The sequence below is a fragment of the Triturus cristatus genome, chromosome 3_2 (genome assembly GCF_964204655.1).
Source record: "Triturus cristatus chromosome 3_2, aTriCri1.1, whole genome shotgun sequence".
In the NCBI taxonomy this organism is placed as follows: domain Eukaryota; kingdom Metazoa; phylum Chordata; class Amphibia; order Caudata; family Salamandridae; genus Triturus; species Triturus cristatus.
Window position 1 is genome coordinate 41,465,745 of NC_140584.1, and position 27,912 is coordinate 41,493,656.

The 27,912-nt window shown below is 46.1% G+C and overlaps 1 protein-coding gene across 1 annotated transcript in view; it reads right to left on the bottom strand.

Annotated features, from left to right (window-relative positions):
• The window catches only part of LOC146856773 (otoancorin-like), a 484,135-nt gene that overhangs the window by 370,681 nt on the left and 85,542 nt on the right, over positions 1 to 27,912 (bottom strand). The window contains exons 5-6 of the mRNA XM_085647226.1: positions 26,842 to 26,951; positions 19,932 to 20,047 (exon numbers count right to left, since the gene is read on the bottom strand). Coding sequence (XP_085503352.1) covers positions 19,932 to 20,047; positions 26,842 to 26,951 — 226 coding nt within the window. The remainder of the gene's footprint in view (positions 1 to 19,931; positions 20,048 to 26,841; positions 26,952 to 27,912) is intronic.

The following is a 27,912-nucleotide window of genomic DNA, read 5'->3' on the forward strand; positions in this document are numbered from 1 at the left end:
AAAACTTCAGGATTCCACAGGAGGAACTCAACTGATACCAGCCAAGGGTCTATGACCCGGTGAGGTACCTCTTGGGGTTGAGGAACTCCAGCAGAGACTAGCAGAGCTCCAGCAGATCCAGGCCGGTTCAGATGCATGGTTAGGCAGGGCCAGTTGCAGCAGGTCAACAGGGCAATTGCAGAGAGGACACTGGAGCTTGTTTTGTCCCTGTAACTCAGAACTAGAATTCAGCCAACTGATACTTGAAGCAACTCTGGTAGTCCTGGGATTAAGCAGCAAGGCAGGCCTCAATCAGCAGGAATGTCCTAGAAGGGTATGAGGCAGGCTTAAAGCAACAGGGGTGGCAGCCCTCTGGTAGCAGCATGGTAGACGTCTGAGATACAAAACAGACCTCAAGTGGCAGGCAGTCCTTTGAAGTACAAGGCAGTCCTTCTGGGGGTCCTCAACAGATCTAGGAGTGCACTGAAGACTTGATCTGAAAGTCCAATGTTCATATCTGGTGCCAGCTTTTGAAGTGGGAGAAACCTCTAAACTCCCCCCACCACATCTGGTTCTGGGATTTCCTTCTTTCACTTGCCCAGGCTCCAAGGAATCTGGGGTGACAATAAACAGGTGTCAAGTTCGTTATGAGTGTGCTGGAGACAGGCCCTTTGAAATGTAAGTGGGGAATGGGACAGCTCCGCCCCACGCATCTGGTTGTATGGCCCATCATGCCAAGACCTAGTACCCATTTGTGTCACTGTCTGCGAGGAATGTACCAATGTCAGTTGCCAATTACACACAGTCATGTGACCTAGGACACAGGCCACATGCACCAAATGGTTAGGACAAGAAAAGGCCAACTTTCTAAAAGTGGCATTCTCACAATGGTATCTCAAAATCTGACTTTACAAATAAAGAAGATTTTTAAATTACAATTCATTAGAATATACACATTACACTCCTACATGTTCCCAAACCAAACTTATCGCTTATTAAATGCAATAAGGTAACCCAATGTTATCCAATGGGTGAGGCAGGCCTTACAGCAGTGAAAAATGAATTAAGGACTTTTGCACTACTAGAACATGGAAACTGAAAAGTACATGCCCAATTTTTTAAATACACTGCACCCTGTCCTGTGAGCTGTTTAGGGCCTACCTTAAGGGTAACTTAGGGGTGTTAAAAAGGAAGGTTTAGGCCTGGCAAAAGGTTTATTTTGCCAGTTCAAACTGAAAGTATAAAAACTGCACTACAGACTGCAGTAGTAGGCCTGAGACATCTTGTAAGAGTCTACTTTAGTGGGTGATATAATGAGTGCTGCAGGCCCATCTGTCACATTTAATTTACAGGCCCTGTGTACATCTAGTACCACTGTAGTAGAGACATAATTAAATCAAATGTGAAAAATTTACCATGTTTAGGGGTGAGAGCACAAGTTCTTTAGTACCGGTTAGCAGTGGAAAAGTGCACAGAGTACTAAGGCCAACAAAAACGAATTTCAGCAAACAAGTGGAGAAGGTGACTGAGTACCCAAACTCAAAATCAACTACTAAACCATTTAGACAGGAGTGTCTATAAAATAGTGGGTCACAAAGAAATCGCAGCACTGTTGCGTTGGGGGTGTGTCAGTATTAGGATTACTATGGAAATATCCAGGTCACTAGTGGCCAGCGGTGTTGGCAACGCTCTTTGTAGGCCCAAAAAAGAGAGGTGTTAGCAGCCTGTTTTGAGATGCTTTCTCAGACGTGTTCAGTTTCATTTAGAAACTAAGCAGAGTAATAAGCAAATATTATCCATTTACAAGGGTTTGCTTCCAGTGGTAGAAACAAAATGGCAGTTTGGAAAAAATTGTACACATCAGTGCAACGATACCGACCGGTGCCCACTTTATCTCACTATCCCTGCAACAGAGGCAGTCAAGTCCCAAAGATTTTCATTTTACCAGTAAAACCACTGTTTCTTCCTGGACCCTGGGATAAACCTTGTGACATCCCACAGGTCAATGAGATACGTCCTACGCCTACATAAGCAATACAGGTGTTCCTAAATCTTGGTGCACACCAGGCTGAAGAACTGGAAAAAACACTTTTAAACCCACGACTTTTTCAACTTTTAAACAGTGTCTAATAGATTATTTTGAGGAGGAGGAGCTGTCACCTCTAAATAATTAAATACTCCCATACAGCAAGTCTTGAGCCTAATGAAATTGATGAGCCATTAGATTAGGTGGTAGCTGCACTAAAAGAGCAACCTACTAAACACGAGACTCCCTTGGTAGTGTTTAAACTGGTAGCTACTCATCCCTCTTCGGTTGATAACAAAGTGGGCAACAACTCCAGTTTATCATCTCCGACCCAAATATGTCAAATCCCTCGAAATCTGCAGTGGCCAATTCATTACAAACGTGCCGGTCTCCCAACAATATTGAGCTCGGAACCGAAAGTATGGAAAATGGAACTGCTGAGTAGAAGGGCGGAAGCCTGTTCTCAGAATCCCTTCAAGACAACAGGGTTCGAGGAACCAACCAGTCAGCCGGTAAGAGAGATGTTGAAGGTTCTATACAACACAATGTAATGGAGCTTAAAGTTGGCAAAGGGATTCAATCCCCCAGACAATAGACAACACTAGAAAGGCCCGCATTTGTCCATTACCCAGCAAGTGTCCCAATTTAAAAATATGATTTAGGAAAAACAGAGGAATGTTTAGCTCTTTAAAACTGGTGGTCAAATACCAATGGAGTTTGGGAAGGCAGTATGCAGTGGTGTTGCTGAATATCTAACATGTAAAAGAGAGTTTTCCCTGACAACTCAACGTTTGAAGAGTAGTGGTTAAACAAGTAACCAGAGTTCAGAATTGCCCAACAAAACAGTCAAACTTTAACAGTAGTTTTGCCCTTGGGTGTTTACGTTTTCACTCCTTTGGATGTAATGGAGAAAGATGTCCTGGGATATGCCATTTTGAAAATGGCATAACCCTTTACCTGCCTAGAAGTGATCAAAAGCTACAACTTAACAAAGGCCATGACTGTGTGCACCTAGCAGAAGAAAACTGCTGGAAGTTGTCAGTAATGTAGAACAGCGTGAACTCAGTTTGCAAAGGTAACACAACTTTCAACAGTGGCTATAATCCCCCAGGGTCACCACGGGAAGACCAGAAGTGGCAGAGAGATGGAAGTGCACAATGTTCAGTTTGGCCATTATGAGGTGCAATGGAGGGGATTAAAGAAATACCATTACATTGTATACTCTTTATAGATTTGGGCAGAATTAGTTTTTTAAAATCAGGATTGATTGTAAAATTGTTAGGTCTCATTCCCTCGTTGACATATTTATCATTTGCTGATAGCAGCTGTGAGGTATTCTTGAAGGATAACCTACAAAAATGGTATGCGGTGACTAACGTTGTCTTGTTTTAAATGGAAATAGCAAACTTCATTGGGAAAGCAGTAAATACTGTTTGGGGGATAAAACAAAAACAACACCAACAAATATATCCCTTTGCTTAAAGGCTGGTTGCGCAAGCTCTAGGTGAGTCTCCATGTAAGAAGGGGGTTATGTACCCCAGGTCAAGAAGGAATTAATGGGATTATTTCTAACCTCGATTAAGAGGTGCACTATTAATCAACCACAAAAAGTTGATCAGGTATTCAAGATAAAACAACGAACAAGAGAAAATCTGTAGTACCAGCCATGGTACCCAAAATCAACAATTGGACCATGTTATAAACGACTAGGGATGGCAACTGGGAGCCTTACCTTACCCAGATGTAAGCCCACCTACTACATACTTTAAAAATACACGTTAATAATAGCCCATCAGCTAATCACATCCCTTTACAACTCTCAAGGTCAGAGAATTAAAATTAATTTTCTGGATTATAACTGTTTTTACAAAATTAGTGGTGTTTCCAGATTGTAGAGTCTTTGAAGAAGATAATATAATGTGTCTGCTGAAAACGTTTGGCCTTAGAGTTGCTCGTGTTACACGGGTTCTGTTGCTTTAGAGACTCCACCACAGACCCAGTTGACAATATCCAGACCTTGGATTCGATAGCAGAGATTTAGGATCGGTTCTGCAGAAGCATAATGTGGGAGCAGTGAATGAGCGCACTTTGGGTTCACCCACCACTCGCAAAACAGGAGGCTACTCTTAAACAAGCGTTCTTGTGTGATGTGTATAGCCCTGCACATACATTTATATCTTCCATTTAGTTTATGATCACTTTTCCGAGAACTTACACCATAATTATGCACGGTAAACAATTAAGTGTTTACTATGGTGGTTGGGTAAATCTTTAATGTAATTGGTCAAAAAGCGACCGATAGGCCATTGGTGGCTCTGTCTAATGGAGAGAAATAGATGCCGAGTTGTAAGTCTTCCTTCTGCTTGATGCAAAGGTAACGACACTGGCTACTTTAGTCTACAGGAGAAAACTTCAGCCAGTGTTTATAACAAGAAAATATTGCCTCCAATGAAAAATGGACACGACTATGGTTGTTCACTTGAGATCTACGCCATTTAAAGAGGAAAGGCAAACGGAAAACTGAGCGCGCTAAATAAAACAGCAGTTGCCGAAAAAAGTAGAAAGGCAGTTAAAGATTTTGGGTATTTTTGAAGTAGCTAAGTGTAAAGACATTAAAATATGTTGGTCCTTTATTCATGTGTTTCACTCCATATTACCTGTAGCCCATTTAGTTCTTTCTTTGAATTCTTGGTAAGCATACATTGAGGTACTGTGCGGTTCAATGGGTATTGTGCAACCGGAAGTCGAATATCTTAGAGTATCATATAGTTTCACAGAATTGGCAATATCCAGTTACTTACCGGTAATATTCATTACTCCGAGTCATAGCGCTCCCCGTCCCAGTCCTAACTACATGAGCATAGCTCCTCCCACCAGAAAATCCAAAGCAACTCAAAACCCATCCCTTCCCTCCAAGCCACACCCACACCCTGAGGCATATAGCCATGTGACCCACCTGCCACATCCTGTACCACAAAGCACAAGAAGCCGAACAGGGAGGGAGGGATGGATGGGAACCGGGACGGGGAGGGCTACGACTCGGAGTAATGAATATTACCGGTAAGTAACCGGCATTACCTCCTCGTCAGCCCTCCCCGTCCCAGTCCTAACTACATGAGCAGATACCAAAGCAAGAATCAGCTTCACTCAGTATCAAAAACACACTTTATTAAAGCACAGTATAAGTCACACCACCGGGGCAGAACGCAACACCGCGTCCCTAAACCCAGCAGACTCAGTCCCACCCACCACCAAATGATAATGGGGCATTAAAGTATGAGGAGAACTCCAGGTAGCAGCCCTGCAGATCTCGGCCATGGAAGGCCCCTGATAGCAGGCCCAGGAAGCAGCCACCCCCCGAGTCGACCTCCCCTGAACCGACCCAGTCTCCAATACACCACAAGCCTCATACGCAGCACCCACAGCCCAGTGCAGCCAACCACTGAGAGTAGCCCCAGAAGGCTTCAGACCCTGACCAGCCAGTCCAAAGGTCACAAAAAGGGAATCCACCTTACGAAAAGGCCTAGTACGCAGCAAGTACACCTCCAGAGCCCCCCTAACATTCAAACAGTGCAGCCGCACGTCAACCTCCGAAAGAGGATCCAGACAGAAGACAGACAACACCAGATCCTCCGAGCAGTGAAACGAGGAAGGGACTTTGGGAACAAAGGAAGGATCAGGCCTCAGAACCACCCGATCAGGAAAAAAACACAAAAAGGGCGACAAACAAAGCAAGGAGCCCAACTCACCAATCCTCCGAGCCAAGGTAATAGCAACAAGGGAAAGCACCTTGATTGTCAAAAACCACAAAGAAACCTCAAGCAGAGGTTCAAAGGGTGCGCCCAGCAAAGCCCCCAAAACCAGAGGCAGATCCCAACTAGGCGCAAAGGACGTAATGACAGGCTTTTGGAGGAAACAACTCCGCAACAACCTGGACACCAGGGGAACCCGCGGCTCACAGTCCGAACCCCGAAAGGCCCAAACAGCCACCCACTGAGCCCGCAGCAAGGACACAGCCAGACCCAGGTCTAACCCATCCTTCAGAAAATCCAAGACACGCATCAGATCCACCTCCAATGCAGACCACCCCCGAGCTGAACACCAACACTGAAAAGACACCCAATGTCTGGCATAAGACCGGAGAGTGGAAGGGCGCCTGGACCGCTGATTAAACTCAGCCACAGAAGGAGAACACCCCAAAGCCACTAAGTTCATCCTCTCAACAACCAACCCGCCAGACGCAGGCAGACCAGACACTCCAGAGACAGAGGGGGAAACACCAGGCGAAAAGGGACCACCGGCAACTTCCAGCAAGGCCCCAATGATAACCTCAACAACAGAGGGAACCAAGGCCTCCTGGACCACTCTGAAGCCACCAGGACCACCAAGGCCTGATCTGGCTTGTTCTTCAGCAGGACCCGTGGAAACAGAGTAATTGGGGGAAAAGCATACATCAAGCCCCCCTCCCTCCGGAAGGACAGGGCATCCACCCTCCAAACCTCGTCCGATTGAACCATAGAGCAAAACCTCTCCCTCAAGGAGTCCCCCGGAGCGGGAAACAGGTCCACAACTGGGACCGCGAACCGAGTCATTAGGCAACCAAACACCTCCCGCGTCAGGCACATATCAGTCAGGGAGGGAAACACCCTGCTCAGGCGATCTGCCTCCAAGTTCAAAACCCCTGGCAGATGCAAAGCCCTCAGAGACAACAAGTGCGACTCCACCCACATGCAGTTCTGGTGAGCCAACCGGTTGAGGGAAGCCAACTTCGCACTCCCCTGGCGGTTGATATACCACACCACCACTGTGTTGTCCGTCCGCACCATGACGTACCTCTGGAGGACTCAAGGCAAAAAATGAGCCAACGGCAACTGAACTGCCTTCAACTCCCTCCAATTCGAGGACATGCCTGCCTCCAGCACAGACCATAGCCCCTGCACCAACTCCTGAGCCAACACCGCACCCAACCGAGTTTGCTGGCATCTGTCGTCAGGACCAACCTCTGCAGGGACACAAAGAGCCCTGTAAGAGGTTCCCTTCCAGCAGCCACCAGGACAACTCCCGGGCGATGATCACACCACCCGGAATCAACAGCTTGTAATCCAGAGAGGCCGGATCCCAATGCCTCAGAACATAATTCACCAGGGGGAACAAGTGCAAACGGCCCCAGGGAACTATCATCACAGTAGCTGACATCAGCCCTTGAACACGCAACCACTGGTGAGCCGTGGAAGACTGAGCCCCCAACACCTTCCCCAGTTTGTGCACCAGAGTCAGTCTGCGGGGTTCCGACAGGAAGACTTTTCCCAAACGGGTATTGAAAACCCCCCAAATGAACAGCAGTTCCTGAGTGGGGCAAAGATGGGACTTCTCCAAGTTCAGAATCCACCTGAACTGTTGAATGAGCCTGCAAACCTCTTGGGAATGTGCCTGAACCTGCAGGAAAGAAGAGGAAGAAATCAACCAATCGTCCAAGTAAGGGAACACCTGGATCCCCTGAGCATGTAACAAACCCACCAAAGATGCCAACACCTTAGTAGACACCCTAGGAGAGGCAGACAGTCCAAACGGCAATACCTGGAACTGGTAATGATCCACCCCCACACAGAAACGAAGGAACCGTTGCGAGGCCTCGTGCACCGGCACATGAATGTAGGCATCCCGAAGATACAGAGAAGCCAGGAAATCCCCCACCGATAGGAAGGGAAGAATCATCTGCACAGTCACCATTTTGAAGGACCGGCGAAGGACACACAAATTCACGGCCTTCAGATCCAGGACAGGCTGGTAGTCCCCATTCAGCTTCTGGATCATAAACAGGGTCGAGTAAACCCCCTGACCCTGCTGACTCACAGGCACCGTCACCACAGCCCCTTTGGCAACCAAATCCCAGACTCCGTCCAACAGAGCACCACACTTTGAGTGAGATCTGAGAACAGGGGTAGCCCTGAACACATCCACTGGAGGAACCCCAAATTCGATCCTGTGGCCCAGCCGGACCACCTGCAGGACCCACTGATCTTGAACTACCTCCTCCCAAACAGGAAGAAAAGACTAGAGGCGACCCCCAACAGGCATCCCCAACAAACTCCCCACATAGTCACAACTTGGAGGAACCTGCAGAAGACGAAGCCCCCTGTTGACCCCGGGATTTGTGGAAGAAAGGAACCCTACCACTAAAGGGCTGTGCCGCCATCTTAGATTGAAAATCCTGCCCAAAATCCCGCTTATAACCCGCAAACTTCCCCTTCCGAGAAGAGCAGACCAGAGCCAACAACTTCTTATCCTCAGCCGTCTTCTTAATCAGTGCCTCCAACGGTTCCCTAAACAGTTTAGTGCCCGTGAAGGGAAGCTTCATCACGGCAGCCTTCTGAGCAGCTTCCGCCCTCAAAGGCTTAAGTCACAACTGCCTCTGAGCAGCCACAGAGGCCCCAGCCACCGCCGCTGCCGCACCAAGGGAATCGAAGGACAAATCTGCCAGGAAACGCAACTGCTGCTCCAACATCCTCATCCTGCAAGAGCTGCTCAGAAATACCCTGACAGTCTTTTAGAAGCGATTGAACCAGATAGCTGGTGTAAGCCGCAGACCGGACAGCAAGATTAGAGACATCAAAGGACAGCTTCAAGGCCCCCTCAACCCCCTTGTCCAGAGGACCTGAAGGAACTGCATCTTCCGACACCACCAGGCTCTGAGATGCCATACCAGCTAGCAGGTAATCCACCTTCACCATAGCCGGGAATTGCAAAGCGAACCCCTGTAGAGGATACCTCTTCGCCAGAAACCGGGCAAAGCATGTTTGGCAACATCGTTCCACTCCCCCTCCAGCACATTCCTCACAGACCTATGAATGGGGAGGCTCTCAGGCTCCTTCTTCAGGTAATTGGCAAACAAGTCTTCAGACTTTCCACCCTCCAAGAGACTAGGGGACCCTAAATTGTCCTGAACATGTTGCAGAACACAGCGAAGGTCTGCTCCCTGGACAAAACGACCCTTCACCTCTTCTACAGAATCAACGCCTGGATCGACCTCCGCAGAGGCATCCAACTTTTGCTTTTTAGGCCCCAGGGGACCACGAGCCTGAAAAGCTGCAGCCACTGCGGCCTCAATCATCTTCTGTACCTCAGACAGGAAAGGATCAGTGGAAGGCCCAGCAACCACCACCTCCTCCTCACTTTCAAGCACACTCTCAACAGAACCTTTACCTTCCATGATGGACACAGTAAATCAAAGACACCACCCGTCCATAAATACCCAGACCAATCAACCAAGGCTTGAAGGGCCAATCAGTGAAACACAACCACCCATAGCCAATCCCCAACTGGACCGGAGGCCGGCTCCAAAATGGCCAGTCAGACTATGGAGCAAAGTATAAAACAACTGATCCACGCAGGCCCCTGCCGTAAAGAAAACAAGCTGACCGTGCCCTCAGAAGCCGCCCACGAGAGAGAACACTTCAGGAAAGGCCCCCCAGACACGCCCTCTATCCCAGCACACCTAGGACAGAACAAAATCACCAGGCGCTGAACCCAGCGCACCACAGGCAACGAGGCAGACACTACCGGGAACAACCGGGAAATCCCTTGTGGTCTTTAAACAGGCCACAATGCATAGTACTAGTTTCAAGCACACTAATAAGGGGAACCGGGCCTAATGAAGAGGCCCCACCTGGTCCCCGAGCCCCTACTGATACCAAAACAGAGGCCAGAACTAGGGAACAGCCGTGACTCCTAAAACCACGCAGCGCCCCCACGGGACCTCCGTCAGAACAGGAAGGTAACCCAAACAGCGGGGCAACTCGGACTCGTAAACGAGAACCGTGCCCCACCTGCAGAAGACCTCCGAGGAGGAGCGCTACCGTCACGCCTTTGGCGTGCAAAGAAGGGCACAGACATGCCCACACACTTCCCCTCCCTCCCTGGTTGTTCCCGCTAGAGCAGGGAACCATCCAGAAGAGGGAAAGCTGCAGCAGGACCGTAACTACGCCATAGACAGCCCGGCCCCCAACACCCGAGTCTCGCTACAGCAGGGACTTACACACGCACCCAGGCAGGCACGCAGGGCATAATGATGGGCGCTCAAGCAGACCGCTGCACTCTTACCTACGGGAGGCGATAGCCCCCCCCCCCCCCCGTCAGGAGACAAGCCCGGAAACAGACCAGCAGAAAAAACAAACAGGATGTGGGCAGGCGGGTCACATGGCTAAATGGCTCAGGGTGTGGGTGTGGCCTGAAGGAAAGGGATGGGTTTTGAGTTGCTTGGGATTTTCTGTTGGGAGGAGCTATGCTCATGTAGTTAGGACTTGGACGGGGGAGGGCTGACGAGGAGGTAATGGCTCCGGAGCTGCGAGAACTTCTGGACCGAATAGACTTTCAATGAGTGGTGGAGTAGCTACATTTTGGCTCCACCCTTACACGCCACATATTTACGTGGATTTGTGCAGATTGCCACTTTTATATTTCATGTGGTCTAACATATGAATAAACAATGAAGTTTCAAATGTATTTCTCGAATGTTACATGACTAGAAAATAAAATTATAAAATGGGTGCATACTAATGGTAAACATTTCTAGTGAAAAATGTAGTTCTCGTTCATAACTTTACAAATGTTTCAAAAGGTAACAGGCAGTTCGATGTAACCATGTTTTCAATCCACATAATATTCATTTATTTGTGTTAGTTGTAATCATATGTATTAAGTGTATTTTAACTGCTGTGCTAACTTTGCATAACTAGGGGCCTTGGGTTTCTGAGCTCAGTGTTTAAACTTTCACTGGGAATTGTTTTGCTTGCATGTTCTCTCCTCTGCAGGTACAGATACAAGGCTTTATTAATTAGTAAAAAGGCATTGTTTATTTGTAGCGATAGTAAGGTAGAGGAGGAAACTTTTAGCGAGAAGGAGACGTGCTAAGGAAGCTAGAAATGTGTTCTCATGGCAGAGAGAGGATGCTAAAGGTCGATCAAATCTACCCAATGGAAGGTATGGGAGATGAGCTGAATGTTTCCAATTTCTACCGAGGAAGGTGGAAATGTGCTGGAGATTATGAAGTTGGTTACCTTGAATACGTTGTGTGTTAATAGGTGTAGTATGGTTAGGAGAGCAGAGACCCTTAGGATTTCACGAGGTGCAGATCTCTTTGCTATTCATCTCACTGTGTGTCTTCATGCTGCACTTTCTTCACACTTGGAGTACTTTTACAAAAGACTCCATAATGGTGACACCTGTTCTTTGTTTTCCTTAGATTAATTAGGATTTTTGTATTTAGTTTAGAGTATGATAAGTTAGATATAATTAGATCTATTAATGACTAGGAAGGAGGATCGAATCTTGCAGTTCAATCTGCAGATCCTCTTCCTCATCTCCTGCATAGCCGCCACTGAGTTTCTGGTGTGCTTTTATTGTTTAGGTTGAATTTCATCAGGAGATTCAGATTTATTCTTGTGATACTATAGTTTTATAATATGCTTCTGAGACTCATCTATATCAGTTTGTTTCTGAGTTTGTAATATGTCCCTTTAACTTCATCTAGTAGTCCTGACTTTATTGCATGACTACCTTTGTTCATGTGTTATGATAATTAAAGGTGATGCTAACTCCCTCTTACCTCTCTAGCAACTAATAAAAGGTCTACCAACCAAAGGAAGAGAAACAGTCTCAGAGATTTTTCATTGGTGTTATTTAAGAAGGAAATTATTTGCACACTATTTTCTTTGTTCGGTATTTTAAGAAGGTCTGTTTTAAGTGCAGCTGGTTTGATGCAGATCATTGTGTTGCTCTAACCTTAAAATAGTGAAAGGCAGAATCCATCAACCTATAGACTTATAGCTCTTTCAAATTGCAAATTATTTGCTAGACTACTTTTAAATGCTCTAGAAAAATATGTAATGGTCACCAGACTGATCCCTTTTGGGCAAAATGTCTTTGGAAAGGCTCCCGCCTGAACTTCCATCAGCCTACCAGACACCTCCGCTCTGCCTCCCTTTCTCTAACCCTCAACTCACGCATCCGACATAGCTGATGCGGAGGTCGCTCCTTCTCTTACCTAGCAGCAACGACATGGAAGAAGGTACCCTTTCATCTAAGAACCTCGCCATCTCTTGCAGATTTCCAAAAGCCCCTGAAGACCTGGCTTTTCAGCCAATCAACTGGACCCTGCCAGTGCCTGGATACCCTCATGGGTGACAAGTAGCACTCTACAAATCTACTAATTGATTGATTTAGCACATGGCAGTGATTTTGGCCATCACTATGGTGGCTAAGTAGTCAACAGTGCAAAATGATGCAGATTTATGTGCCTGCCATAGCAATGTGGAGGGAATCAGCATTTTCCGCATGGTTAAAGTTGAGTTTTCACTTTTTCTGGACTGTTAGGTAGTATTAGGATGTTGTGTACTGAGACAGAATTGGTAAGTGATGCTGTGTGCATTCTCTGGCTGTCAAATGGTAGTGTTAAAATTAGTTTTACCAATGTGGTTTATTTAAATTTCCAGCAAGGCTAAAGTAAATGTGCAGAAAATGCAGTAACTGCATAGAAGATGAAAGCCATATTGTGGGCTATTGTGCATATTTAAACCACTAACATATATGATAAACATCTATGACAGTTTAAATGCACTGCAAAGACAGATTAAAAGGAAAAGTGCTTTCACCATGTTAGGAAACCTGCTTTTAAATAATCTCTCCTAAAAGTGTGTCTTGTAAGCGGACAGGACAGGAAGCCTATTATATAAAATGTGGCACACTACAAATTTGAATGGTGTGCTCTCAAAGTGACTGAATGCCCAGAACAAACTGTTTTCATAGAGTAGGTTTAGGATACATTCTTCAGGGACATGCCCAGATACAATTAAAGTCTTTAATTCATATCGCTGGCTGGGTAAATACAGGGAAAATGAATCAACATAATTTCCCCCTCTGTTATCAGCATCTTATTTAATAGTGAATGCAGATGTTTCATGATAACTTCAGTGGAAACATGCTGTGTAAAAATGTAATTCATACTGCCTGAGCAAGTACTGGCTTAAGACCAATTTTGCCATTCATCTCACCTCCTGAAGCTCAACATTAATTCTTGGTTGGAGTTAACAATCCTGTTTTCAGATGCTCCGGCGGCTGCGCAGCGGTGTCTAGGGCAGTGGCAGTACCCTGAGCCGCTTTTGGGTTGACAGACACAGCTCGAGGTACGAGCAGCTGAGCTGTGCTTTTTATCGTTTTAAGATTGTGGGGACTGTGTATTTTGAAATACATTCTCTGCAGCTACTTCGTAGGCAGTGTAGGCTTACCTGTGGGACCTCAGCAAGCGGGGTGTTGTCTTAGCTCCTTCATTCTTCCTGCCCGCCCCGGTCCGACGCGGCAATTAGTGCCGTTGCGCGGAGGGCGGAGCAGGTCAGAGCAAGACACTTCCGGGGGCAGACAGGAAGCAGGGCACATAAAAACGGATGCTGCGGTGGCCGCGCAGCAGACGCGCGCTGCGGGTGTGCCGCTGGCGCGCCAAAGGCAAGCCCGTCTGCGCCCGTCCGCGGCCGTCCGGGGCTCGGGACCACTCCCCCTGGTAGTCTTGGCTTGAAACTTTGCTATTCTAGCCTGGACCTTCGCGCTCTTCGCCCCCAAACTGCCGATATCTGTGCTCATAACATGCAAGTCGGGGGCTCAGTTCAATGTGCAGGCACTGTGCCTTTTCGTTCAACTATGGATACGAGAGAAAGGGGGTTTCGCCCCTGTTGAATTGCTGCCTATTGAACTGTCGATCTCTTAGGAAGCACAGGTTTGAGATTCATGATCTCCTGATCTACAAACAGGTGGATGTTATGTTTCTTACAGAGACCTGGTTGGATGAGGACTCTGTTCCGGAACTCCTTGAGGCGATTCCATGTGGCTACACTGTAAAGCGAATCGATAGGGACTCGGGCAGAGGAGGTGGGGTGGCAATGATTTATAAACAAGCCATCCAGTGCCACCTTGAACCCATTCCTCTTATCTATAGTGAGGCAGGCCTTTTTACCATCACGGTTGACAGTAACTGCATTATCAAGGGCCTCCTGGTCTATCGCCCTCCGGGCTACCCCTCCCGTTTTACTTCTAACCTGGTTGATTATCTCACTCAACCAGCCCTGCGCTATAGCAAGTTCCTTGTGCTAGGCGATTTGAACTTACATCTGGAAGATGCAGGATGTACGGTGGCTGCAGCGCTAAACCAGTAACTCGCGATACTACAGCTAAATCTTAGTGCAACCTGGCCGACGCACCAGAAGGGTCATTTGCTTGATCCCATTTTTACTAACTGGGAGGCGGTGGAGGTTGGTCTACCACAGCCCTTGGTTTGGACTGATCACCATCTAGTCCCTTTTGTTATGCGATTACCTAAGCCTAAGGTGCAGGAGAACTTGCAGGAGGGAATAACCTACCGTAAATGGGGTGGCTTTTCCCCATGCAAGTTCAAGAACGCCCTCCTGGTGGGGGGTCCGCCTGGGGGGGGAAGATGCTGACAGCGCTTGCTCAGAGCTGGATAGGAGGCTAGGAGAGGCACTCGATAGTACAGCCCCTTGGTCATGGAAAACACTAACAAGAGCAAAGAAATCTGCCCCATGGTTTAATTCAGTGCTGAAAAATGTTAAGGCAGACTGTAAACGTGCTGAAAGGCAGTGGAGGAAGGACTTCTCTACCTCAGGAAGGTGCGAGTACAAAGCGGTGCTTAAGGCATATCATGGGCTCATCAGGAAAACTAAGGTGGAATATTACCTTGAAAGAATTGGGTCTGCTGGGAATTCTACTAGGGAATTATTTAGGGTTTATAAGGAGATCTCTTCCATGGATATAGTGGCAGCTCCTGCTGTAGGGTCAGTTGAACGCTGTAATCTTATAGCGAATTTCTTCTCTGACAAAGTGGTGACTATCTACTCCACTTTTCCTGAGTCGGCTGGGGTCGACCAGGATCTTCTGGATGTGTCAGGACCTATAGGTGAGGAGGAGAGACTAGAGAGTTTTATGATCCCCCCCCCCTGAAATCCTGAAAAAATTCTGCTTGAGCATCAAGTCAGGTTCCCCAAAGGATCCGACCTCCCCGAGTAGGCTTAAGGGGTGCTTAGAAACCTTGGAGCCCTTTATCAGACATCTCTTGGAGGTCTCATTCAGGACCAATACAGTCCCTGGCTGTTGGAAGGAGGCAGTAGTACTTCCCCTCCCTAAAAAACCTCAGTTAGGCCCGAAGCGATTAGATAATTTGCGACCTATATCCCTTTTACCCTACTTTGCTAAGATCGCAGAGAAAGTGGTAAATGAACAACTTACGGCTCACATTGGGAAATGTCACCTCCTCCACCCCACTCAATCGGGTTTCCGTAAACACCACTCGACGGAGTCGGCCCTTCTTTTGGCAACTGAGACCATTCGGGAATATGTGGATGCTGGTCAAACGGCCGCCCTGATCCTGTTGGATCTTAGTGCGGCCTTTGACACGGTAGCTCACCACACTCTAGTTCACCATCTAAAGAAAGAAGGTGTGTCTGGGAGGGCCTTAGATTGGCTTATATCATTTCTAGCTAATCGCAGCTTCCAGGTGAGACAGGGCGAGTTCTACTCGAGGGTCATGGGATTGCAGCAGGGGGTTCCTCAGGGCTCAATTTTGAGCCCTACTTTGTTTAATCTCTATGTGGCTCCCTTAGCGGAGATCGCTGATGGTTTTGGGATTAAAGTCGTCTCATACGCCGACGATACCCAGTTGGTGGTGTCCCTGACCCAGGAACAGCAGTCGGCAGCTCCCAATCTGGTGGCGTGTCTGCAAGAATTAGCCTCTTGGATGGACAAAAACTGTCTGAAACTTAACGGTAACAAGACAGAAGTACTGGTGGTGGGTAGAGCTCCATCCGCATGGTCCTCTGCCTGGTGGCCACAGAACTTGGGCCCCACCCCTGTGCCATGCGCCCAGGCCAAAAACCTGGGGGTTTGGATGGACCCTCACCTATCCTTTGAATATCACACCAGACGGGTCGCAGGAGCTTGTTTCGGAATCCTTAAAAGTCTCCGAAAAACCTTGGATATATTACCTATTGCTGCTAGGAAGACCCTAGTTCACGCCCTCGTGACATCTCGTCTCGATTATGGGAATGTCTTATACCTAGGTATCACCGGAAAGTGTATAAAGAGACTTCAATGCGTTCAGAACGCAGCAGCCCGCTTGATCCTGATGCTCCTGAGGAGAACTGCCTCTAAACCATCTCTTGCTTCTCTCCACTGGCTACCTATACGGGAACGAGTCTGGTTTAAAGCGTTGTGTGTCTGTCATCGCATTATCCAGGGGACTGCGCCTGCTTACTTGTTGAACCTCCTTACCCCTTATGTTCCAACCCGCCGCCTGAGGTCTGAGGGGAGGGGACTGGTACGCGTCCCGGCTGTAAAGAGAGCTAGGATGGGTGGTCGCTCCTTCCGCTTTTTGGCGGCCCAACTCTGGAACAAACTCCCTGAGAGCCTTCGGTTGGAACCCTCTGAGGGCATGTTTAGGAAGAAACTGAAAACTCATCTATTCCCGCCTGGATAGGTCTCTGTGATCACGAGAGCGACGTGCACCGCAGCGTGGGGACACACTGTATAGTGTAACCAGGCGCTTTATAAGCCCGATTATTATTTTTATTATTATTATTTTTTATTTATTTATTAGAGGAGAATGGCTGGGTGTCTGGGCTCAGAAAGGCACTGATATGGTTAATAAGTGGCCACTAAGCAGGAATTCGCACTCTGAAAGGAAGAGAAGGACAGGTGTCAGAACTAAGGGCAGATTTACTGCTATCTCTTGTTAGCTGGAGATGCCAAATGTGGTAGACAGTATCTGTTACTTTTCATTTCCAGGGCCCTCCTGGACCATCATGCACCAAACCCAGCCAGAGACAGAACAGTTTGAACCCTGAGACATTTAAGGTTAACTAATATAAATAGGTGCATGGTTATGGGAAAGCAAAGACTGTCCTGGTTCAAGGAGGGGTTAGCCATTTTGGATTTAGGGTTTTGGGTAATTTTTAAACTAAAGCAAAAACTAAGCACTGCAAAAGGAGGTGTGTAAAGTGAGAGAAAGAAAACATAACTGGATGGGCAAAATTCATTAAAAATTCAAAAATCAAAAACAAGAGAAGACTGGCATCTTACCAACACTGCTTCAGAACATTCCTGGATCTCAGAAGAGTACACCTGAAGAAGGCCCTACTTGAAGGATGAAGACTTAAGGACTACTGAGTCCTGCTGACACCCAGGGGTGTAACTGTTCTCAATGGGCCAGAATACTGTCCTTGTGTTTGGCTGCTACAGGGAAACAAAAAACTGAAGTCGCCTTGACTCCAAGGCAGCCCAGCTGACCACAGAAGACTGGACCCTGCTGGATCTCTGTCTGGGGGAAGATTTGGTACATAGAAGCCTGCCATGAGCTCCAGCGGGCAGCAGAAGTGACCAAAAAAACTTTATCAGGAGTTGGAGAAAAGTGGGATTTAGAATTATTTTTCTAAATTCAGATACCGGGGCAGTGTGCAGAGACTTTTCACGGGCCGGCCCACCCAAGGCAGGCAAGTATAACAAGTCCTCCCCACTCTTAGTTTAATACTACGTTAAAAACAGATTTTGCTGCACTTCATGGCAAAGTTATCCAGCCTCATGGAACTTTGCCTGGCTACAGCTTCAAGCCTTGCCCCATTGATGGATTTTGAGAACCAAAATAGTGACTGAGTCAGAAGGTAGAATGCTGGAACAGGTTGAAGTGGCAATCTATTGCAGTGGGAAAGTAACCTAAGTGGCTTCAAAATTCCGTTTTATTCTGCTTGATTTTGGCACCAAACTAGCAGCTTCATTGGAAACTTGATGATGACTTAGCAACTGTGAGGGAGCCTCACCAACTTCAGCCATGGATCTTGCTTCACTCAGAGACAGACTTTAAATTTCAGGAAAAAGACTAAGGGCCTGATTACATGTTTAGCTGTTCAACCACCCAAGAACCGTGTCCGCACCCGCCAGTAGAACACCACTCTGGCAGTCTTCCGAATGCCGTATAGCGAGTTGACCTCGGTGGCGGCAGTGCGGATGTGTAGCTATTGCGTTGGGGAGAAGCAATATTCCCTGTAATATATTTCCTCTGTGTGTGGCAATGTAATGTCTTAATGAGGCTATGTGCGCCCACAAGTTGGCCATGCATGCAAGAGTTACCTGTATTTCCACTTTAGGCCAAACAGGTACGTACTCACATGTTTCTTTATTGGCATTTGTAATGCCAAACAGGTTTATAAACCCACATTGTGTGTTACTCCTTCTGTGATCCAGCTATTACCTGGTATACATGCTGTATGAGAGGTAGAGCTATGCAAGACTGGAACTCATAGGGAAGGTTGAGTCAAATCGGATCCTTTAGAATATCCCACAGGAAATGATACAGCAAGTGGCATAAAGTCACAAGAAACTTGTCACAAGTCAATTGGATCACAATTGGATTGTCAGAATATGTTAGGTTCTGGCCTTCCACAACACCGGACCAACAAACCTGAACAACCACCTCTCCCTCCACGCACCCAAAGTACACCTCCGTTCAGCAGACCTCTCTATGGCCACTGTTCCATGTATCTGCAAGACCAAAACGGGAGGAAAATCTTTCTCCTACCTTCCAGCCAAGACCTGGAACAACCTCCATCTCTGACAAGACCCCACACGGTCCCAGTTCAGGAAGGACCTCAAGACCTGGCTCCTCGGTTTACCCCAACACTCAATGGAGCTTTTCCCCCAGTGCCTTGAGACCCTCACGGGTGAGTAGTTGCGCTTTACCAATCCTGATTGATTGATTGAATTATTAAGGAAAGCATGATCAAAGAAACTAGCACTTAAAAAGTGATAAAAGCAAAGGACTTAGCCAAATCTAAGGGAGTGATTAATGTGGGGAGGGCCTGACAGAGGCATATATGAACATGACAAACTTTTTAATGTGTAATTAGCAGTGTGAAAGTTGGAGACAGATTCTTAATGGAAGATTCTGCTTATGATACCATAAGGGAGGGCAGGGAGCCTTGAGTAAAAATTACTTTTCAGGTCACTTCTCCTGCTTTCAAAACTACAGCAAACATCTGATCACCACTCCCCTGCAAGGAAGACTAAGAAATAAAGGGTCATGGACAAAGGCTGAGTACTCTTCCCCTTGACACGATGGAAACCTATGCAGAGCTAATCCATATGACTCAATGTGATGCCTTTGCGGACTGTCTGTCGATGTTTACTCAGCCATCACAATGATGACTATTGATTTCTAACAGGAGTGTCATAGGACCTTAGGAATTATTGTGCTGCAACAGGATAAGCAAGTTACTGCTCTTGTACACTTGCTTCTCCAAACGTATCTACATTGAGAGGTCAAGGTTTATTTAAAGTAGTGGCAGTAGGTCTGGAACTCAGAGTAATCACATGCAATAAAATTAAGGTCCATCCTGAATAAGTTTATTGATATAAGGGTATGTCTTTATAAATATATAGGAACATGATGGCCTTCTTTAAGATGATACACAGTGACACAAACCACACAATTCAAACACTTTCTGCATCTGCCAAAAGACCCTAAATAATTTTATTATAGCGCTTACATGTCAGGTACGTCAATTCAAATACCCTGGGTGTCTTTTGAAAATCAAATCGTAAGGGGAAGGTTTGTGAGTTTTCGCCTACCTTTTCAGGTCTTTGGTCCTCTGAACTTTTGCTATGTATGTATTTCCCTAAACCCCTCCCCAGGCCAACCTAACCCCCCCCTTACTGCTCCCTAAACCCCTCCAATTTAGCAGTAAGTATGCCCCTTTTCCCATCCACTCTCCTGGCCCCTCTCAGAAAATCCCACGTAGGAAATAAGGCTTTCCAGTGGCATGGTGGCATCTTGTCCTCCCATCTGATCTACACGTACATGTACTTAAATGATACTCACTGAGCTCTTTTCCATACTTGCTACAGTCGACAAAGTGGATATCGGAGCCTGAAGCATGAAGCGGTCCAGAAAGGTTAGCGCATCAGATGTGATCCAGGAAGCCTTGCCATCTTTCCCTGTGTAGAACCAAAATATAGATATTGTAAAAGTAAGAACAGATACGATATAAGAACTGATATAAGACCTGGGCTCACCTTTGCAGCTACCTAAATGCAGACTTGGTCTGAAATTATTTATTAGTTTTCTGGTTGCTAGCTGGAAGGCTCTCAAAAGTGAAGGCTAAGTACTTCTATTTTCCACGCCGAGGAATCTGAAAATCAATTATAAGTTGAAGTTGATATCCTCTTAGACCTACTATTGGGGTCAAAGAGGATAGCAGTTTCCACTTAAAGTCACAGTTTTCAACTTTCTACCAAAACAGGAAAAATCACAAGGCTGATTCTCCCTTTTAACCACTACAGTTGATTCACGAAAGACAACATTTTATTTGTGCAGTGTGACTCATTCTCTGTTGGTCTGAGGCTAAGTAGGTACTGCTTGCCTGCACTGTTGGTCAGGAATGCTTTAACTTTGCTTTGCGCCACCCAGGAAGGTCAACTCAAAGGCTTAAAAAATGTATTCAGGGCTCCCTTTGAGATATTTTTCATCCTGACGCGAAACTGATTCTCTAGAGTAAGAACAACAAGCATTGGCATAGCCAATAGGTCTCGCCTTTGGGACCTTATAAGTGTTTAGCCATGCAGAAGTTGCATAACTAAATACTTATAAGGTCCCAAAAGGTGGCAGTGAGTAACTTATCTTCAGGGAAAGCTGCTGGGGACGATAGTATCCCCTTGGAACTGTATAAAGTATTCATACATATTCTAGCCTCTGAATTCCTAGAACTGAAAAACTACATATACAGTGGTGGGGAAGCTCCAGCATCATGGGGAGTGACTAATATAAGTGTTTTTCTTAAGAAGGGTAAATCACTGAAAGATAGAGGGTCCAACCGTCCAATTTCCTTAATAAACGCAGATGCAAAGATATTTTTTAAAATCTTAGCCATGCGTCTGGCCAGTTTTATGCATGAGTTGGTCTCTAAACAACAACATGGGTTTGTGCCTGGAAGAGACATGACGGCGCATATTAATACTGCCATCTCTGCCTTTGATGTTGCTGGTAAAATGCAAGAACGAATGGGAATGATAATGCTAGACACAGAGAAGGCCTTCGATAGAGTAACCTGGGAGGCACTCTGGGTGACCATGTGAGCGTTCGGCATAGGTGACCAGTATATAGCCCTAGTCCAGAAGTTATATACTGAGCCAAGGGCCAAAATTGTCTCAGATGGTAAAGTATCCTCTTTATTTTCCATATTTAGGGGGACGCGACAGGTATGTCCGCTATTTCCGTTATTACTTGCCCTCTACATTAAACCATATAATAAACATTTGCTGCTGAACCAGGGCATACAGCCATTAATGCTACATGGGGTCAAGTTTAAAATAATTGCATATGCAGATGATATTGCTGTATATGCCACCAACCCATGTACTGCCATGAGCTGTGTCTCTAAGGAGGAAGAAGTATTTGGGGTGTAATCCGGATACAAGTTGAATCTACTGAAAATGCAAACAATCCTGAACTATGAAACGCCTACTCCATCTACGCCAGTTATGGGAGTTACTGACGCTGCCACCTACTTGGAGGTTCGCTTAAGCAGCAGAGTGGAAAGTATAGTCACCCTCAATTACGAGCCACTACTAAAGTTAGTCAGTGCCAAGCTACGGCAATGGAACCGACTTCCTCTGAGTTTATTGGGTAGATGTAATATCATAAAAATGAATATTCTACCCAAGTTTCTTCATATTTTTCGCTCCAGACCATTGCGGGTGCCAGATGTGTTTTTTAGGCGACTTGAAGGAGCTATAGGGATTTTTTTATGGGGTTACAGGAAAGCTAGACGGGCTATTAGGTATTTGAAATTGCCATATGAGCAGGGCAAACTCAAACTGCCGGATTTTAAACTTTAGTTTTGGGCATCATTTTTCGGCCGAATTCTGGGCTTATTGAATGGGGATAATGTAGGAAGGTGGATATCTGACTACGGTTACCCCCAATTTTTTGCCTAGTATCTAGCTGGTTTTTCGACTTAGTTGGCCTGAGATCCGGCCATTCAGGATCTCAGCCCATCTGCTCTCTCTTTAAAATGGACTCCATGTACCCTAGGTGCATAACCCATTGGAACTGGATCACCCTGTGAGCCCCTGTACCAGTGTACACTAGGTACCCAGGGCATGGGTGCATCTAAGGCCTACCAGGGGCTGAAGCATGTATTGTGCCACCCCTGGCCTGGCCTAACAATTTGACACAACTGGCTGATCACTCAGCTGGGGTAAGTTGGTGTAATCACCTCTTACTTAGGTGTAGTATACCTATACCTAACCTTAAATGGAACACATATTAACCTATAAGTCACTCCTATGGCAGGCCTTAACAATCCTGAAGGCAGAGTGCTTGGTTTCATGTGAGATGGTGCTCTGGCATGAGCTGAGCCTGTCTGCAGTGATCGGAACCACTTCCTTTTACTGTTTCCAGATATCGCCATACCATAGACTCTTAAGTGCATTATGGACCTCGCGATTAAATGCTATCTTTGATTTGGCTTTATCAAAACATGTCGAGTAAGGTGTCATACGAATTGGAATACTAACCCCTCGCCAATTCTGGCGACGGGGTTAGCATTCCACCCTTATAGAGGGACACGTCATGTACAGTACCTGAAACCCGGGTAAAATCAGACATAGCCTCAGCTCCACAAAATGGATGCTGCCACCACAGACACAAGTCTGCCCTCCTGCTGCTGGGAGTCCTTCCAGCTTGGGAGACGTGGACAAAGGGTTTCCTGCCAGGGGAGGTGCGAGCACCACCCCAGACAGGATTTTGTGTATTGGTCAAGTAGGGCTTCAATAGAATCAGACATGCCTGAGGCTCACAAGGAGCCTCGGTGCATATGCCAGTTCAAACCGGTCCTGGGGCACACCAGCCCCAGACCTGGGGCGAGCTGGACAAAGGATTGGGGGTGTAACCACCCCCCTTCCTGGTCCCACCCATAGGGAGGGACGTAGCAGGTAGTCCGGCCCCTAGAATCCGCTTAAAGGTAGGAGCTGTGTCCTAAGACTTCAGACATCCTGGAATCAACTTAACACTAAGAAGAAGACGGGAACTTCGACGCTCTGCTGCACAGAGGACAGAAGGAAAATCTCCCCTATGGTCAGGGAGTGACCATCTTGCTAACGCAAGCACCAACCAGCTATTGAACGTCTGCTTTGCCGCCGCCTCCTGCCGGAGCCCGAGCCCAGAGCCCGACAAGACCTGGACCTCCAGACCTCTCACAGCCCGATCCACAGTCCCTGCAAAGAAGGAACCCGTGGAGGCACCGAGACACGTGGAGCCAGCCATCTTGGAAGACCGACGACAAGCTGCAAGCGCAACGACAGAGGCTCCCTCCAAGTTGTGCTTTGGGTCCTGAGAAGCCCAACACCCGAGCAGCATCTGCACCAAAGGTGAGCCCTCCAGCATCTCCACGATCTGCGTGGGGCCCCTCTGCACTTTGCATCTCGACGCGCCTGCCCGGTCCCTGGCCCGTTGGCTAGTGGCCATTTTGGCGACGAAACTTGAAATCAACTATGCTGGTCTGACTGCTCCAGACTGGCCCTAGCTGCTCCCCAAAAGAGCAGCCCCTCTGACCTTGCTGGTCAGAACAATCAGCTTACATCTCTTTCCACGACTCCTGCCTTTGCCAAGGCTTGTTCGCTTCTTTCGAGTCGCCGACACCGCCGACAGCAAGAGCCTGCGTGGGACAGCTCGTGACTCGACTCCTGGACGTCGTCGACCTTCAGGGACCACGTGGCTGCGGAGACAAGCTACCCCTCATCACCTGTTTGCACCCGACATCGCCTGGTACCTACCTGGTGCCACGCTGGTCACTGGCTAGTGACTGTGAACACTGTCCCCTCTGCTTTCAGGTCTTCTACCACTCCGATCCACCCTTGGATCCAACGCAGCTCTTCCGGACCGACCGCCTGCAGCATCTTTGTCCTCAGGCTCCATTGAATCGATAGAAGAAACCCGACGCACTTCGAGACCTATGCACCCGCTTCCTGTGGGTGAGGTAACGCTGGCACTCCGGTGCCCAAGTGTAGAGAAACATCTCTAGTGTCTGTGTTTTAAATCTTGAGATCGTAGTCCAACCAGAAGATCCTTTCTGCAGTAACTTTTAAACTTTTACGCACCCATTGAAAACCTATGGAAGCCCGCGTGTAACTTTACTCACTGCACACGCGACCCGTGGACCTCCTGGTCACTAACTGAAGTTAGCTCCTTGTAGGCCCAGCGATTCTAGAGGCCCTAGGCCTTTTCCCTTTCCTGTTCGTGGTACTTATACCACTATTTTAGTATATGGTTTGAGTGGCCACCAGGGCCCATCCATATAAAGTGCAACTTCTGTATATTATAACATTGTCTTGTTTAACGATTTGTGCTCCTGTGCTCATAAAGAGTCTAGGGGATACTTTGAGAAATAAATACATATATATTTTGAATATATATCTGTGTGGTGTCCTTTCATTGGTATAAAAGGGGGTTACATCTGGTAAAACAGCCTGCTTAACACGCTTTAACGAGTTTAGCCTCAACGACTGCTTAGCCTACGCTACCACTAGGGCAGCTGGTCCGAAAAGGTTGACTTACAACCACACCATAAGGGTTGCTTGGCATGGTACAAGGTGGTCACTTTAACTAGTGAACATCATATACCAGGCCAACTTCTCACAGATAACTTGAGGGAGTGCACAGCTGGTTATCAATTAGAATTAGGACCAGATATCAGATATGTAATGCATAAGCTTACAGATCCTAATTATTTCAAAAGGGTGCGATTTAAGGTGTTTCGGGATGTGGTTCAAGTCTTGTGTGAAATATGTATTACGTTTTCTTTGCCAACTATTCACGCACTTACTCTATTGTGGGGTAAACCAATTCTCCTGAATATCTTTCAGGACAATGTGGGGTGAGTCTGGGGAGATAGAGGGCTAAAAAAGCTGGGCCTTTTATATGATATTCAGGGAGTACGATCCTTTGCTGTGTTACAGGAAACATTCGGTCTACCGCAAAGATCCTTTTTTAAATATCTTCAGGTCAGGGACTATCTTATTAACAAATGCAAATTTAATAACTACCAGAAGATCTCCGGAGTTTATAGATTACTCTCTCAATCTTCAAAATGCGGCATAGGTACATTTTATCTGGAGTTTATGTTGCATAGCGAAGATGATAGCTCACAGATAGCGGCAAAATGGAGCCTGCGATTAGCAACTACAATAACAAGATTAGAATTGCAAAAGGCACAGGAAACACTTGATCAAGCAATAGTTTCTGTGAATCTCAAATTGCAACAATTTAAAACCATATATATGCTTCATTATGCACCAGAACGTATTTCAAAATGGACACCCTCTACGAATTCACCACTTGTACATTGCCCAAAACGTAATATCTATGCCGCATACATTGTACATATGTTTATTGAATGTCTAGCCCTTAAAGAATTTTGGGATAGTATATTCCGAATGCTATCCACATAGATGGGGCCGAACTTTAGCTTAAATAACAAAGAGATATTTATTGGTTTACAGAGTAGGGACAATCACAGTCTTAAATCTTTGACATCAATCATCACAGCTAGTGCGCACTTCTGCATTGAGAGGGCATGGTTGGAGGTCATACCACCTAGAGTTGCTGAATTTTGGTCATTACTCCGACAAACGTATGAGTGTGAAATGGCAATAGCTAAGGCACATGGTACCAGGAAATTTAAGAAAGTGGTTACGATCAGGTCCAACCTTCAATGGATGTAAGTTATCCATAGTACAAAGGCTAAGTATGGTATTGATAATAGTATTGCGAATACCTATTCTCTTCTCTCTCTTTGGTACAGGTGTCTTTCTTCTTTTTGTGTGTGTGTGTGTGTGTGTGTGTGTGTTTTTTCTTGAACTTTTCTCTGGTTTTTCTCTTGTTAATTACAGAATGTGATGATATGTATTAATAGTTGACTTAATCCTGTAAGCTGTCATGATCCCTCTGACTCAGATAAATTAAAAAATTAAGAAAGAAAAAGACGAATTTGATGCTATGCAGGGGTAACTCTCACCTCATTCATCGAGGTGATACGTGTTTTAAAAAAATCTTCATTTCTCATAGAGAAACAAGAAAAAACAAAGAAACAAAACACAGTTATCGGTCTTGGTGTCACTGATACATTGTTTGAATGCCTCATATGTGCTAGGGGTTTCCTCAACATCTAGATGATATTCGCTGCAGAGATCAAACATTATCTTGGCTTTGAGAACAAAGTCTGCCTGCAATCATAGAGATAAGGTTTTTATTGTGACCAAAGATTGTATGGTCATGCAGAATAAACCTCAGATGAAATGATTTTGAATCTGACCAGTAATTAAACAGCACAACGAGGACTGATCCAAGATACCCATTTCTTGAGAACATTGAAATATAAAGTTCAAATCCTAACTTTTCTGTAAACAGTTTCCAAAACGCTACTCAATGCAAGACCAGTATATTAGGATCTAACCATCGAGCATACTCTAAATGTATGAATCTCTTCCCTTAATACTGATGCCTTAAGTCCAGATCATCCCCCCCCCCATTGCTCCATGGTCTTTCTGTAAATTCTAATCTTTCATATTATATTCATCTCAGAATCAGAAGTGCATTGAAGCATTTGCAGCGGTGTTTGAAAGCTCGGGAAGATCACATCTCATTGTAGCAAGGTGCACCTTTGTGGAGGGTCAGTAGCTGACATGCTTACTCCGTCACTCATCTTCTATATATATATCCGGACTCTTCTTACCCTTGCTGTCTGCCGAGGACTTCACAGTGTGGATCGCTTCAATCCATTTGAAAATGGCAACCCTGGATCCTGGGTTCATTGTGTCATAGTAGGGGACGATCAATTTTACCCTGCGCAGAAAAGACATTCTTATTCTTGGTCAAGCTAGAATGCAATACAAATCTCCTTCTCTAAAGTGAAAATACAATGTTTGGGGCGGAGCTTGTGAGTCATTCACCCTGATGAGTCTAGACCAGATGGCATAGAGAGACCAGTGCACTCTGCTTCAACCTCACAGGCCTTCTAAAGTGTTTATAGTAGTTCAAAACAAAGATACTACGCATTACTATGAAATTACCCCATCACTGCTAATGAAGACTGTCCAACATCACTATCAGTGGCAAGCTAATGACATTATCCAATACTTTCATTGATATGGAGATAATGGTAGAGAGAAAAATATATCTAATGATTTGTCAATTGACACACTAGTAAGTAGTTAGTAAAATATAGTGCCAAATCACTAGATGAAAAACGTTTACCACACAAGAGTCCATGTTTTGGGAAAACATTACTATTGTCCCTTGATATGGCACTGAACCATTGAAACCTGCAGTGTTTTCAGCCAAATCTTCCACCCTGTTCATATGTGTGTGTATATAGGGATGTATATTGCTGGACCTGTCCCTTTTTTGCAGGGTCCCCCCCAGATGTTAACCGTCTGCTTCTGAACCCATTTATGTTGGCATTAGGACCCTGAAAATCAATGGCAAAGTGCCATGCTCTCCCCTTAAAGTGTGGTACAATTGGCATATAACTGATTGGTACATTTAAATTACTTGTAAGTCCCTAATAAATTGTATTACATGTACCCAGAGCCTGTAAATTAAATGCTACTAGTGAACAGCAGTACTCGTAGTGCCACCCAATAAAGTAGCTGTTTAAATCATGTCTCAGGCCTGCCACTGCAGCCTGTAGTGCAATTTTAAACTGTCATTTCAACCTGGCAAAATAAGCCTTTGCCAGGTGTAAACCTTCTGTTTTAATACTTAAAAGTCACCCCTAGGGTAGGCTCTAAAGTCTCATAGAGCA